Raw genomic sequence first — 16094 nt, forward strand, 5'->3', positions numbered from 1 at the left:
AGCATAACAGCTATATACATGACATTTACATTGTGTTAAGTATCATAAGTAAACTAGAGATGGTTTAAAGCATATAGGAAAGTATGTGTAGGTTTTATGCAAATCTGTGCCATTTTATATGAGGGACTTGAGTATCTGTGGGTTTTGATATCTGTAGAACATTCTGAATCTAAGTCACTGAGGGACAGTGATGATAAGCTCAGTTCTTTTTTTTTTTTTTTTATCGGTTCCGGGGATTGAACTCAGGACCAAACAGTTGCAAGGCAGGCGCTTACGCTGATGAGCTAAATCCCCAGCCCTTGATAAGCTCAGTTCTTAAGTACCACATTAAATTATTGGATATCTCTACTCACTAGGAATTTCTTTTTATCTTAGTGAAAAATGTCTTTGTAATTTCCATGGACTAATGAACAGTGCCCTTAGCAATCACATGGGATGTAGCAGCTTTTGAAATTTGTGCAGGCGAGAGTCATATCCCTTCTTGGATTCTTTTTCGTGGGCTAAACATCCCTCTTTCTTTAACTTATGATATACAATAGTCTTGAATTCCATCATTATCTTCTATCATTTTTCTTTCCCAGCATTTATTATTCTTAAACTGCCTAGAACAGAATGTAAGATTTAGGATGCACTATAAATACTGTGAACAGAGGAATTGTACTTTCTATCATATTCTAGATGGAGAATGTAGTCTTAAGTCTAAGAAGTCATGCTGTGCTTGTCTTTCTCAGTATGGTAGCCTACCACTTTCCATAATGCCTACAACATTGTAATGTTCTCAAACTGTACAGTAATGAGATGAGTCCTCTGGTCACTATCATTTTAGAAATGCAAGTAAAGGCAGCTGTAATCCCAGCATTCAGAAGGTTGAGGCAGCAGGATCATTGTGAGTTTGAGACCAGCTTGGGCTACAAAGTGAGCTCAAGGCAGCCTAAACTGCGTAGTGAGACCCTGTCTCAAAAAGACCGGAAAAAAACAACAACAAAAAAAGAATTGTATATTATTCATTTATGCCAAACTAAAACTTTATACCTGGATGGCACCAAGTAAACATTGATAGATGCTATCTAAGCTAATTTGAATAGTATTACCAATAATTCATTAAACTTCATTTTTAAATATTCGTGGTAAGGGCAGTTTTCTTAATGCTGTCAAATTCTAGTGTTTGTGCAAAGTTTTCTACCCAGAAAGCATCAAATATAACATAACTGTACTGATGTTAGAAAGAGATTTTTTTTTTAAAAAATGAAAGATCTCATTTGAGTTTTTCCAATCTGCTCAGAATGGGGTTTTTAAAAAATCTAATTTGCTTAAAGTTAACAGATGCACACTATTAAAACAAGTGTCTCTTTGATACCATATGGGATATAATTCTTAGGATTTGGAGGATTAGGATTGAGAAGGCGTGGACACTCATCACTTTGTCTTAAGTGCTGTGTTAATTTTTTTTATCAAAATACTTTTTTGACATTAAGTTAAATATGTACTTTCTTTTGGATTTTTGTATCTAGAATGTAAACAGTAGCATTCACACAAGAAGAATTAGTTTGTAGAGCATTTATCTATTTTTACTGCTTGACTTCTTTGTGTATTTTTCCCATTACCTATTCTTAACACTTGTGATATGAAGAACTTGATTGTATATATAACTGGTTTATAAGAACAAGCTTATTTGAGCATTTAATAAATGGTCTATAATTTTTTTCTTTTTACTGTTTTAAAAATTTGTCTAGATCAACCTTAGAGCTGACAGAAGATTATTGGTTTTATTTGTATGGTTTATGGGTTTCCATTTTAAGTTGCTCTAGCCCCATCCATCTCTCTGTTGCCCATAGTCCCTCCTTTTTTCCCTTCCCTGCCTTCTCACTGTCACTAATAACACTGCTACCCATCTGTGTATGGATAGGAAACACACATGCAAACTGTCTTTCCATGTTTATTTTTTCTTGTGTAGACTGAGTTGTACCAACCGCTGATTACTGAATTGTTTAAATTCCTGATTGTTTTCTAGTATTTCATATATGATTTTGCCTAAAGTTGTTTTGATATTTTTTCTTTCACCCTTCTGCTTGTGTCTATTTTTATTTTTATTTTTAAGACATGGTCAACTTTTTAAATGTATTTTTGAGAGAACTTGGTTTTAGTTTGTTATATAGGGAACTTTTAACGTAGAAATGGTTTCTGTTCCTTAGGGGAATGATGAAGCATGTCTAAAATTTATGGAAATAATGCTGCATCCTCAGCGTTTCTTGCTTATTTTTGCAAAGGAAATATAAAGTGAAATGGTGCTCTCATATAAGATCGTTACTGTTAGAATAATTGGAGGTTTGTTGCCTGGATTTTCTTTCTGTGTGAATTTTAATCCTGCTTAGCACTGGACATCAGATGAGTGTGTTCAGGGTGATATGGTTCTAGTCACCAAATTACTTTGTGAATTTAAATTTCAATTTTAAGATCATCTGATTCCAAGGTATAATTAAGATAATGCTGCTAACACTCCTACAATGGGCCCGATACGGAGGTACACGTTAGTTTCCTCTTACTAAATTGAAGTGAATTCTTTAAAAAAAAAACTGTTATTAATATCTATTTTATACACATACTATTCTAGGCATTGAATATATGGGGATTAAAAAAAGACAAGACAGTCAAAGTCTCTGATCTCAGGAAATTAACCTCTTGTGGGAGGGACAAGAAAAAGGGGCTACAAACCATGTTAACTTAATAACTGCAGATAATGAATGCAGTAGTGCTCTGAGGTTGTTATCTAAGGGAATGAGGTCCCCTGCTTTAGCTAGAGTGTGTGTGGGAGCCGCTAAGGGAGGTAGCATCTGAGCTGAGAGAGTAATGATGAGAAGGGGGAGCCTTCTAATAGGAGAAGAGCATCTAAAGAGTAGCAAACGTCAGAGGCCTGAGGAGAAAATGAACTAAGTGTGGCTCATCAGTTTAGATTGTCAGTACCCGAAGAATGTTACCTAGTCCAAATGGTATAGAGAAGTTGCAGTGGCAGCGTAAATGCTGCATTTTGAGTGACCGACTGGGAACACTTTTAGGTTTAACAATGAATCAAAGTATAGAATCGTTGATAGTTAACTCCATTGCCTGGGGTTTTATAATTCTCTTTGTGTGTTGGTTTGTGACATGTTCTGGCTTTCATCATAAGACTTGACTAAATTGCACCAGAATTTTGAGATCAAAAGACCAGAAACCAACAAGTTTGAAATATGTGAGGTCTGCACATATTTGTCCTCTCCTACATGCTGATTCACAAAAACTAAATTTACTTTATAAAATTTTGTTTACTGTGTTTCTGTTTTTCTCTGTTGCAATAGTTTCGTTTCCTACTTTCAAAAATGCTGAGTTTTCAAAATCATGTTTATCAGAAGAAAAAAAAGTTTCAAGGAACTTAAAAATGAGATACCTAAAGAAAAAAAAGATACCTCCAACGAGGAAGTGGGGAGGGATTTTGGTGTTACAGAAATTTAAAAGAGTTGTGCTTAACTGTGTACTTGCCATTGATTTTGTCAAGTGAGATAACAAACAATTAAAATTCTACTCATTCTTTAAAAAATTTTTTTATTAGTACATATTTGCCATATATAATGCTCACATTCATCATTGAGAATTTGTATCTGTGCATAATGTATCTAAATTCTTTTTCCCCCTCATTTCCTTCCACCTTTCTTCTTTTCCCCTGTTTATAGGAGCTTTGTTTACATTGGTTTCCTTCCATTCTTTGTTTTTTAAATCCCTTTTTGCCTTTACACATGTTCCTAATAGAGAAGTCCATTTGTTTTAAGAATTATAAAGAAGAGCAGTAAAGACTTGGGGAGCTTTTTAATTTAATCATCTTTTGGAATGTGGAGAATTTTGCAGAGAACAAGTCCTGCAAGTCTTATTCCTTCAGATTGATACCCTCAAAGGATAATATACAATAAGATCCTTTGCCAGGGGTGGTGGCATACTTCTGTAATTCCAGCACTCAAGAGGCTGAGGCAGGCAGATCGTTGCAAGTTCACGACCAGCCTGGGCTACAAAATAAGCCCAAGACCAGCCTGAACCCATAACAAGACTGTCTCAAAAACACAAAAACAAACAAAAACCAAATAAGACCCTTTTTATGGGAAGAATAAAGCTATATTTGCTTGCTGTATATAATTCTGAGCATCAAACTTAATATGGTATATTTTACTAGATGGCCTCAGTAGATATTATTTTCAGCTAATCTGTGTGAATCTTTAGTGACTCAAGGAATTAATAATTCATTCAGGATGTATAAGTAAAATATTTTTTGTCATTTAATGGAAAATCTCACATTTAATGGATTGAAATTATGTTCTTTAGTAAGTACTTAGATTTTTTTTTTAGAACTTGGGGTTTTTGCTTACAATGTCTTTTACTTATAAGAGTTCCTCTTTCCATCTTTTTACTAGCAAAATCATGACAACAGAGAAGAGTTTAGTGGCTGAGGCTGAAAATTCTCAACACCAACAACAGAAGGAGGAAAGTGAAGGAGCCACAAATTCAGGCCAACAAGAAACTCAGCTGGAAGAGGCTTCCCAAGCAGCAGCTGAGGGAGATAACCAGTGTGAGCAGAAGCTGAGAGCATCCAATGGAGACACTCCTACCCACGAAGACTTGACCAGGAACAAGGAGCGGACGTCTGAAAGCAGGGGCCTGTCTCGACTGCTCTCCTCATTTCTCAAAAGGCCCAAATCTCAGGTCTCTGAGGAAGAAGGCAAAGAGGTAGAGTCAGATAAAGAAAAAGGTGAAAGAGGACAGAGAGAGATAGAGTTTGGAACCAGCCTAGATGAAGACATCATTTTAAAGGCCCCAATTGCAGCTCCTGAACCTGAGCTCAAAACAGACCCATCCTTGGATCTTCATTCATTAAGCAGTGCAGAAACACAGGTAAGGACGTGTAAATATGTGGAAGTGAGCATAAGGAAGGCAGATTATGTTTCATGTTTTATTGAAAACATATGGTTTTATTTCTTACCAGTTAATTGTCTTGGGCATTGATAATAAATAGCATAAAGCTTTGGAGTTTCTGCTAAAAAGAAATTACTGTGGTGATTTGATTTTTAAAAGGATATACCTTATAAATCAAAGAAAAGAAAATGAAAGACAAGTATCAAGTGAGTTAATCAGCTAATATATCGTCTTGCTTTAATAATGGAACAAGTTAAGATTTGTAATGAGCAGGCAAAAAAGAAGTAAGATGGTTTGGATTCACTTTGTTGGAGTTATTAGCAATAGGATAGTTATCAGCTAATGTGGTCCTTTTATGGAAATCTCCATAAAAGTGCTGCGATGGATTTAAGCCTTCCAAGGGTATGAAATAGATTTGCACCGTGCCCTCGCTTCTCGGCCTTTTGGCTAAGACCAAGTGTAGATCTGAGCCATGCCTACCTTATTGTGGTATCTTCTCTAACTAGATTACATTGCCATGGAGTGTAAGCTGTAGGAAGTGTATGAGGAAGTTTAGATCATCTATCACCTGTGTAATATTTATCAGTGGAGGGCTTTCATTTTGTCACAAAGCAACTAAACTAAATGAGTTGTTCATTTACCAGAAAACATGGGAAGTATTAGTGTTGTGTAGCTACTTTTTGGGACTCTTGTTTTCAGCTTTATTACCTACAAATTTAGAGTTACTTTCAAAATAATGTTCTGAAGCATGTGAACATTATTTGCATTGTTAAATTAATGTGTGTTTCATTTATGGGTGTAAGGTTTGGGCCATCTAGATTTATGAGATTTTTCTGAAAATATTACGTGATTGTCTCCAAATAGTACTTCTATATTTATAGTGCTAATGGTAAAATTTAGGATGAAGCAGTAGTTATGCACTTGCTGTTAGTGGAACAAAGTTGAAAACAAAACACGTTGTGTAGTGTAATAGTTGTGAGTGCAGGTGGGAGTCTGCTTCTGCAGGCCAAATTGGAGAGAAGTGGCCCTTTTCACTTTGTCAATTTTCTTTTATATACAGTGGGAATAGTAATAACCACATCATTTGACAGTTGTGAAGATGAAAAGAGGTAAATACGTAAAATGTGAAATATAATAATCATTCAGTGACTATTAACTGTTATTTCCCATTTTTAAAAAATGAGCAGAAAGCAAGATTCCCAAAAAACAGTATAAGTTACAACACTAAAAGCAAAGTAACCATATTTGTATTCTCAGGAATTGCCATATAAGCTCTTCTAAAACACCTCTGAATTTAAGATTTAAAAGCTCCTATCTTAATATCATTAATTTTTAGAATACAAAATAGTTAAATTATATTGTTTTTCAGAAGACCTAGCATTTTGAAAAAAATTTTTAAACTGCTTTGACCCACTTTGCTTTATGTAAGGAAAAATTCATGTTTGTTTTTGTACAAAGATCATGGATTTGTATCAAAATCTATGAAAATAGATGATGGACAAAGTTAATTTCAGATTTAATTCAAATTTTATCAAAACTTAATTCAAAATTGAAATAAATTATATGTATTTGTCCATGATGAGTAAAAGAAATTACTATTGTTATAATTTTGAGGGAATATTAAAGAAATAAATTATTTTAGGCTTTGGAAACTGGTATGTACAATCAAAACCTGGTGGACCAGGACCTTGTGAATAAAAGTTTATTTGCCTAATCATATTTCTCTATGTATAGTGGAATATAAGTGGTGTTTTTTTCTTTTTCTGTTTTTTGAGACAAGGTCTCACTACCGAGTTCAGACTGGCCTTGAACTCACTGTGTAACCTCACCTGCCCTTGAATTTGCAGTAATTTTCTTGCCTCAGCTTCCTGAGTGCTGGGATTACCTGCATACACTACTATGCCCAGTTAAGTGGGCTTTTCCTATCCTGTTTGTTTATTTATTGGTACTAGGGATTGAACCCAGGACCTCATGCTTGCTAGGGAAGTGCTCTACCTCTGAGTTACATTCCTAGCTCATATACAGAATTTTCTAGAAGTGATTTCTATTATAGAATTTCACCAGTCTTCATTCATTAGTCTTTTTCTCTTTGGCACCAAGGTTTGAACTCATGACCTTGCACTTGCCAGGCAGGTGCTTACACCACTGAGCTAAATCCCCAAGCCCATTCATTGGATTTTTAAGAAACCATCTATCAGTTAAATTTTTTTGTTCATTCATTCAACAAATGCTTGCTGAAAATATTCCATGTATGTGGATATACTTTGATAAATTAACAACTGTTATATGGTAAAGAGGCTGAAGATCATGGATTTTGGAGACAGGCTATGTGTGATTTATTATTTGTATGATACTAGGCAAGTTACTTTAATTTCTGTGGTCTCAATTTCTCATCTGTCAAGTGAAGTTAAAAATAGTAACTGCCCTTTGGGTTGTTATGTGGATTAAATTAATTTATATAAGTAATGAGCTTAGAATTAACCCATGGTAATTGGTATGGAAATATATGGTCCCTACCCTTGTGAACTTTATATATATATATTTTTTATCAGTACTTGGGATTGAACTCACGACCACATGCTTGCAAGGCAGGTGCTTATGCCACTGAGCTAAATCTGTAGCCCCCCCCTTTTTTGTGAACTTTATACTCTAATGAGAGAGACAACTAGTAAATACAAAATAACTTCATTGTAATAAGTGTGATGAGGGCAACAAACAATATTTTTAAACATTTTTATTTAAACATTTTTATTTGCTGTACCTAATGATCACATTCATCATGGGGAATTTATACTTGTGAAAATCATGTCCTAATTCTTTTTTTTCCCATTCCCCTTGCTTCCCTTCAACTCTTAATCTCTTATCCATTTACAAAAGTTTTGTTTCCATTTTTCCTTTCCATTCTTTTTTTTTTTTTTTTTAATTGTTGGTACCGGGAATCGAACTCACGACTGACTGCATGCTTGCAAGGCAGACACTTGTGCCGCTGAGCTAAGTCCCCAGCCCCTTTTCCATTCTTTGTTGTTAAATTTGCTTTTCTCTTCTTTCCTTTTCCTCTCTTGTCTCTCTTGTTCCCCTTCCCATTTGAACGTATTCTTCATACTCCTAATATCTATTTTTTGTTTTGTTCCTTATTTACCCTTTGGGTTTTGTATACAGTGTAAACAATATGATATTTAAATATGTATATTCAATTTATTCACTTACCATTATAGTCTTGAGCTGTATCCATTTACCTAAAAATAACTCAAATTATCCTTTATAGCAGAGCAGTGCTCCTCTGCTTATAAATACCACATTTTCTTTGTCAGTTCATCTGTTGATGGGCATATGAGCTGTTTCCAAAATTTAGCTATTATAAATTGTGCTGCTGTAAACAGTGGTGTGTATATATCACTGTAATAGGATGCTTTTAACTCTTTCAGGAAGATACCTAGAAGGGGCACGGCTGGGTCAAATGGAATCTCTTGCTTTAGTTTTTTTTTTTAGGACTCTTCATACTGATTTCCATAGTGGTTATACCAATTTACACCCCCAACCAACAATGGAGAGGGGTTCCTTTTCCCCCATAGCCTCAGCAGCATTTGTTCTTGGTTGACTTCTTGATGATAGTGATTTTTTTCTGGAGTGAGATGGAATCTCAGAGTTTTAATTTAATTTCTCAGATGATGAGTGACAACAAACAGCACTAACTAGAAAATCATAGGTTGGGGACAGGACTGATGTAGCTAATGAAGACTTCTCTGAGGTCACGTCTGAGATGATTGGGAAGGCTAGGTATGAGCCTTTTAGATCACCTCTAGCAACTAATGGAGGAACCACACAACTAAATTTTTCCTACATGCCAGCCATGTATTATTTTGAATGAAAGAAATTAGTGGGGATTAATGAAAAATCTTTCAGCAGTTTTCCCGTAAGAACATGTATACCAAAGTGTCCCATTTCCTGTATTACTTTGGAAGACTTAATTATTATCATAGGAGACCCAGATTTCAATCTGTTTGTTTTTTTCTTTGAATTTTGTTTGTAGTTAACGTGATTGACTACTGGTAGAAAGGAATTGACTAGTAGTTACCTATCACATGTATTTGCTTTTAATACTTAAAATAGGTCCCAATCACCTTTCTTAGTCATTTACAAAGTTCAGTGCATATGAAAAATCACATCTTAGCTTGCAGTTCATAAGGTTTCCTTACCAAAATTGAGGAGCATGGGACAGAGGTGATAAAGTTTTAATAAACTATAATATCATGTAGTGTCATAGGGAAAATATATAATGGAGAGAAAAATAGATAAATGTCCTGTGGTTCAGCTGATTGATAGGATTCTCCCTGAGAAGTTTTGAGAATAATAAAATCTGTAGATGTGGGGGGACCATAACATCTTTTTTATAAAAATAAGTAGTATTAATTTTTACCTATACTCATTTTAATAGATTTTCTTTTTCAGTTATTTTTGTCATTGCTAGAATTATTATAGATAAGAATTATTACAGGTAAGACAAGTACAGAGCATGTTTTGTGAAATGTCTTTATTACTGCTTTGGTGATGTCATGGATATGCAGCCAGCTCAGGAAGAACACAGAGAAGATCCAGATTTTGAAACTAAGGAAGAAGAAGGAATTGAAGAGTGCTGCAAAACAGAGGTAAAAGAAGATCCTGAATCAAAAGCAGAAAGAGATTTAAAAGTTTCCCAGAAATCTGTCAGAAGACACAGAAACATGCACTGCAAGGTCTCGTTGCTGGATGACACAGTGTATGAATGTGTCGTGGAGGTGAGTCTATTCCAATTTTCAGTAGTCAGAACTTTTAACAAACTGTTTCATGTAGAGCTGGGTAAACAGTGCCTTTGCTCAAGATGACGCCTACTCTAATGACTGTTTCTGTGGTTTAAAATTAATAGTGATTTTCTGGAGATGAAGAGTACCGGTGAATTATGAATGGGTCTTATTTTCTTCAGTTTTTTCTGCCGCTCTCAAAATTTTGTGACCTAAGCATAATACACTTTTATAGTTAAAAAAGAGTTTTACTTTAAAAAGATAAATTTGTTATTTTATAGAGTACCTTTTTGTGACTAGATTTCCCAAGGTAGTGTCAACTTCTGGTATTAGGTCTAACTATCTCTATAATTACATTTGTCAGAAGAATAACTATCTGGAACTTTTCTGCTCCTTCACATCTAAAACTTAATCTATAATTTTTGTAATGTATATATTTAGCTTTAAGAGACAGAATATTAAAAATGTAAATCAAATAATGCCATTTTAAAAAGTTCTTTAATGTTTTAGGAAAGAATAAGTAATTGATTCAGAATCAAATAAAAATGTCAGAGTTACTCAGTTTCTGTTTTTGTTCCTTCAGGACAAGTTAAAATAAAACATCTAAACTGGGTATGGTGATACATGCCTGGAATCCTAGCACTCTGAGAGACTAAGAAAAATTGCAAGCTCAACCTCTGCCTGGTCAATTTAGTGAAACCTTTCCTGTCTCAAAGTAAAAAAATAGTAAGAAAAGAGCTGGGGCATAGCTCAGTGCAAAGACCCTGGGTTCAATCCGCAGTGCTTCAGAATCAAAATTAAAAAATCTATTAACTACTTTTTAAAAAAACTAGAGCAGTAATTGCCATTATGATATGCATAATATAAGAACAAGTATTGTGATTAGTAGTAGTTTTTATTGATAAAATATGCAGTTTACATATCCTTGTGTCTTAGGTGAGCAACAAATTATTTTTGAGTTGAATTTTGTCCAAATGTAACTATATGCAAACACAAATAGCCTAAATTTTGTGCTTTATTTATTAAGAGGTATTGCATTTGCTGTTAAAGTTTTAAAAAGGAAACCAAGAAAAATGTACTACTGCATATTGAAAATACCTGCTACACCTGGAAACCATAAAAGGCCTAGGGCTGTTTTGTTTTGTTTTGTTTTGCTTCTTGCCACTTGCAACTGTGGAGATGTGGAAAGCTATGATATGTTTATTTTTTTTTGACTTACCAAATTATTCATTATTTATTTAAGAATCTTTAAGTCCCTATTTTAAAATAGACCTCAAGTCTTTCTATCAAGTTAACCAATCAAAGTCTATGCTAGATTTGGCAGTCAGTCATTATTCTTTTTTGCCAAATGCATGTAAGCAGAACATGACTTTGTGTATTTTGTCCTTATCTTGAACTTTCCCAATTCCTGCTGATCTTTCTTAGATGGCGTTTGTCTTGGTCAGTTTTCACTCTGCCATTATTGGTTAATACAATCTCAGGTTTGGGAAGAAGCACTCTGAAGCTTAATCCTTCCTATATTGTTCCCTGAAAATGGCTGTGAAATTTCTGCATGAAGACACCTTTAACAAAGAGCTTCGTCTTAGGGGGAGCTCATCCAGTTTTGAACTACAGTGACGATTTCATTGCGTGAAAATGTTCCTGAAGCCTCCACATTAGTCAGAATCTGTCGTTCACAGGCAAGATCTGGCATATTCGGGGTAGTATGGCTGTAGACTTAGAGGGGTATGGCCATAGACTGTCCTGATAGCCACAGAGCACAAGTATAATCTTTCCTCTTTTCCAGCTCTTCAGATATATGAAGGTGACATAGTCCATTGAGTTTGTTCCAAGCTATTCTCTGGTAGTGATTTCAGTCATGTTCCTCTGAAAATATCTGTGTCTTCTCCTGGAACCCAACAGCTTCCATCCAGATGAAACCTCTCATATATTGCCTAGTGACTGTTCTCTCCTCCTTGGTTTATCCAACACTTTAAGTGCATGTCTGCTTCTGGGCCTTTCCACTGATTATCGCTGGGAACCTATGGTCCACTTTCTCACATTCTTGAAGTCTGTTTAATGAGACCTTCTATCTTAGTAACTTTCCTCATTGCTGGGACAAAATACCCATGACATGCAGGTCAAAAGAGGAGAGGTTTATTTGGCTCACAATTGGTGGAGTCCATAGTTGGCTGACTCCAAGGCATGGTGGCATGGTAGGGGAGGGTTGCTCATTGCAGAGAAGATACAAAGATTACAGCTCAGGTCAAAATTTTCCTTCAGATGGGCTTTAGTGACAACAAAATCAAAGACAAACAAAGCAAAAACCAAAACTTGTTTTTCAGAACTTCTAGATTTTGAAATTATTAATAAGGGACTACAGATCATCTTCTGTGATTTAGAGAGAAAACAGGAAGAAGGGAAAAAAAGGTGAAAAGATGTAACATAAATGAGCTAGGGATGAAATGAACATTTATAATGATTAATAGTCATTAAAAATAACTCATCTCAAAGCAGAGTACGGCCATTAATGAGAACTAAAAAGATTTCTAGAGTTAGGGATGTAGCTGTGGGATAAAGCACTTGCTTAGTAGGCACAGGGCCCTGAATTGATTCTTAGCACTGTGATTTGAAAATTACAAAAAAAGTTTTGATGTAATTTTGCATGTATTTCCCAGAGGACCAACATGTTTAAATTTTTTTTTTTTTTTTTTTGTACCAAAAACTCCTATCTATAGGGGCTGGGGATTTAGCTCAGTGGCATAAGCACCTGCCTTGCAAGTGTGCAATTCATGAGTTCAATCCCCAGTATTTAAAAAAAAAAAAAAAAAACAAAACTCCTATCTGTAGGACAGGTGTAAATATTCTTCTCATTTTATGTAGAAGAAAGTTAATTTTTGTTTTTTTTTTTTTTTTTTATATTTTTGAGACAGGTTCTCCCTACAGAGTTCAAACTAGCCTGGAACTTATTATGTAGCCCAGGCTGACCTCAAACTTGAGGCAGTCCTCCTGCCTCAGCCTCTCAAGTGCTGGGATTACAGGTGTGTGCTACGACACCTGGCTAAAATTGATTGAAACTACTTAGGCCAGTTAATAAATGAAAGAGATGGGACTTTTAAGACATAACTCAACTGCCATTAAATTAGAATATTTCTCTCTATAAAGAGGACTATAAGTACTCAAATTTGGGAGAGGTTTGACTTTCTAGGTCACAAAATACTAAGAAAATTATTTGAACACTACTGAAAGACTGCTCCAATAGGTAGCATCTCCAGTCTAAGTTTACTTTATATATTTTTCTAAAAGAGAATATAAGTGGGCCAGGATTTAACTCAGCGGCGTAAGTGCTTGCCTGGCAAGGACAAGGTCCTGAGTTCGATCCCCAATTCAGGGGGAAAAAAATTGAATAAAAGAGAATATAGGGACTTGAGGTATAGCTTATTCTCTTAGGACATTGTCTTGATCTGAAAATGACAATCTCATGATTTCCACAGCCATAATTAACTGTTGGTATTGACAGTTGATTTAGTGGTAATTCTGTTGGCCATAGTGACTGACTGTGGCCCATAGCATGCTTTAGGAAATATTGCATCCAAATTTTAAAATGTGGTGGTTTGGAGGGAAATGGGTTATAGTGGATGAGAGGGAAGGTAGAATTTTGCTTTGTGTGGTAACAGTTTCTGAGATGCAGTGAGTGTGTTGCTTTCGAAAGGCCACAAAGAGCAGGAATTTTATAAATCACGTTATTCTACTTAAAATATGGAGTTGTGAAAATTTGTTAATACCAAGCATGAAAGAAGAAATTAGAAAATGAGGGCTTTGTTTGGTGATGAATACAAGAGTAAGAAAAAGCTTCAATAAAATACGTATATCTTTTCAGAAACACGCTAAGGGACAAGATTTGCTTAAACGAGTATGTGAGCACCTCAATCTTTTGGAAGAAGACTACTTTGGTCTAGCCATTTGGGAGAACACAAACTCTAAGGTAAGAAGACTGCGTGCAATATAAGCAGTTGGCAAAAAATAAAATTTTAATGTTATCGTTAAGAATGTAGCTATAGCCGGGCATGGTGGCTCACGCCTGTAATCCCAGCACTCAGGAGGCTGAGGTGGGAGGATCGTTGCGAGTTCGAGACCAGCCTGAGCTACAGAGTGAGCTCAAGGCCAGCCTGAACTGCATAGTGAGACCCCGTCTCAAAAAAGATAAAAAATGTAGCTATGCCTGCCTCTCCAAGCATAGTGCACGAACAACTATTTTTGTTTTTCAGATTTTTCTGGTAGTTTCCTTCTAGAATTAACTTAAAAAACAAAACATAATGTGTTCTTTCATCATTGAGAGAAAGTATCTGGTTGGATGTGGTGGCTACCAACCTCCTCCTTGGGAGACTTTAGGAGGACGGTGAGTTACAGGCCAGCCTAGGCTACATGATGAGACCTTGTCTCAAAAATAAAAAGTATATACTGTATATTTTTTTGTTTGAAGTACAAATGACAGCCTTTAAGTACTAACAAAATTCCTGTTGGAGAGTTGGGTTAATTTAGGAACGCATACTTGCAAGGCAGGTCCTTTTGCTGTTGAGTTAAATCCTTGGCTGTTGGAGGGGTTTTAAAGAAACCATTTAATATACTCTATAATGTGAAATACTCAAAAATATTAGCTTTTTAAAAAAATTTTTATATATGTATTTTTAATTTTCATCTATAAGTTTCTTTTGAGTTTTAATATAATTATATATCATAATTATATGTAATTATAATGATAGTTTAAATAGGATTAACCATTCTATAAATACTGATTGTAAACTTTGTATGTATTAGATACAATACTAATGGTATAGTCAATTCTTATTATTTAAACTATCATTATAATTACGATATATAATTATATTAAAATTTGAAAGAAACTTATAGAAGAGAACAAAGTCCTAATATTATTGAAACAGTCATATAATAAGAGGAATGGATGAGGGATGATATATAAAATCCAAGCCATGTCTTCATTATCCGCTCATACACATGCCAGGAACATGCTTTCCTAAGCTGGTAGGTGTTTCTTAATGCAATACAGTTGACATGTCAAGATTAACAGTCACACAGGACATGAAGACAAAGCAGGAACTTCATTAGCACATAGCCCAGACAAAACTTGGACAAAAATTCATCTAGAAAAGATTTACCATAGCATTGCCAGGTTAAAGGGCCAGTACAACAGCAAGAGCCGTCTTAGTGATGATAGTTTGAACGCTGTCTCTGGAGTCATGCTTCTTTGGTCTGGACAGGTCGCGGGCTTGATTGTATGCACAGCTGTCCCTAATATTTACCATCACCATCATCCTGGGAATTTGGTTTGCCTCTTTCCTGTGGCTTTTCCTATTTCATTCTAGCTTTTCATTGTATTTTGATAGGGTGCTCCTCCTGATAAATGGTACTTGTCTTTTGAAACATCACATGTCTAAAATGTATTTTCTTCATTATGTCCTCACATGTGATTGTTAGTTTGATTGTATGTAGAATTATACCTTCAAATTTTGAAAAAATTGTTCCATTTTTCTAGTTTCCAGTGTTGGTATTGTAAAAGCCAGAGCCATTCTGATTCCTAATCTTTTGTGTGACTTGTCCTTCACCCTACCCTGTAACAGAATCAAGATAGCGGAATTGTTTACCTCCTCCTGCTTAGGATTCTGAATTCACAGATCTGTATCTTAGTGTGAGCTGATTTCCTCCTTTGTTCTGTGCCCATGTTTACATTCTTTGCAGGGCTGTGATTTCCCCAGGAATGTCCTTGTCTAGCACACTGCCTGCCCTGAATGCAGCAGGCATTCTATAAATGAATTGATATAGTAAGACATACTGTTACACTTTAGAGAACAGTTTTGCCACTTCCTACTTGCGCTAAATAAGTTACTTTAACCTCTGTTTTCTCATAGGTAAAGAAATGAGAACTGTACTGAGTCTATATAAATTAAGCACTCAATAAAAATTAAGTATTGTAGTTGTTCTTATAATAGTATTATTATTTTAAAATAACACTATCAATTAACCAAAGCTTTCATGTTAAAAAAAAAAAAAAGAGCTGTGGACCATAATCTAGAAGTATATTCTACAATTCTGGAACATCTTTCAGGTTGAATAACCTGCATAATCTTTTCTCAGAGTTTACCAAAGAATAGTGTACTTTTTACTTAAAATTGACTATATCTAGCCAGATTTTGTGAATTCATTTTAGCTTTTGGAAACAATAAAATCATACAAATTTAGACTTTTAATTGTCTTTAACTAGTTAATTTAAAAATCAAATTGGTGCCAGACATGGTGACACACACCTATAATCCCAGCATCCAGGAAGCTGAGGCAGGAGGATCATTGGGAGTTTGAGGCCAGTCTAGGCTACAAAGTGAGTTCAAG

General features: G+C 35.0%; 1 protein-coding gene across 24 annotated transcripts in view; it reads left to right on the top strand.

Moving 5' to 3' along the window:
- Epb41 (erythrocyte membrane protein band 4.1) overlaps nt 1-16094 on the top strand; it is a 190101-nt gene that overhangs the window by 73991 nt on the left and 100016 nt on the right. For 22 of the 24 annotated variants that reach the window (XM_013153854.3, XM_063235915.1, XM_063235918.1 and 19 more), the window contains 3 exons: nt 4434-4911; nt 9498-9707; nt 13570-13674. In XM_013153854.3, coding sequence (XP_013009308.1) covers nt 4441-4911; nt 9498-9707; nt 13570-13674 — 786 coding nt within the window. In that variant the 5' untranslated portion in view covers nt 4434-4440. Of the gene's footprint in view, nt 1-4433; nt 4912-5992; nt 6042-9497; nt 9708-13569; nt 13675-16094 lie in introns of those variants that run through there. The other 2 variants (XM_063235924.1, XM_013153863.3) reach the window with 2 other exon arrangements.

This window comes from Cavia porcellus, unplaced genomic scaffold, assembly GCF_034190915.1.
Source record: "Cavia porcellus strain 051 isolate PalLab524CR breed Dunkin Hartley unplaced genomic scaffold, mCavPor4.1 scaffold_25, whole genome shotgun sequence".
Lineage (NCBI taxonomy): Eukaryota > Metazoa > Chordata > Mammalia > Rodentia > Caviidae > Cavia > Cavia porcellus.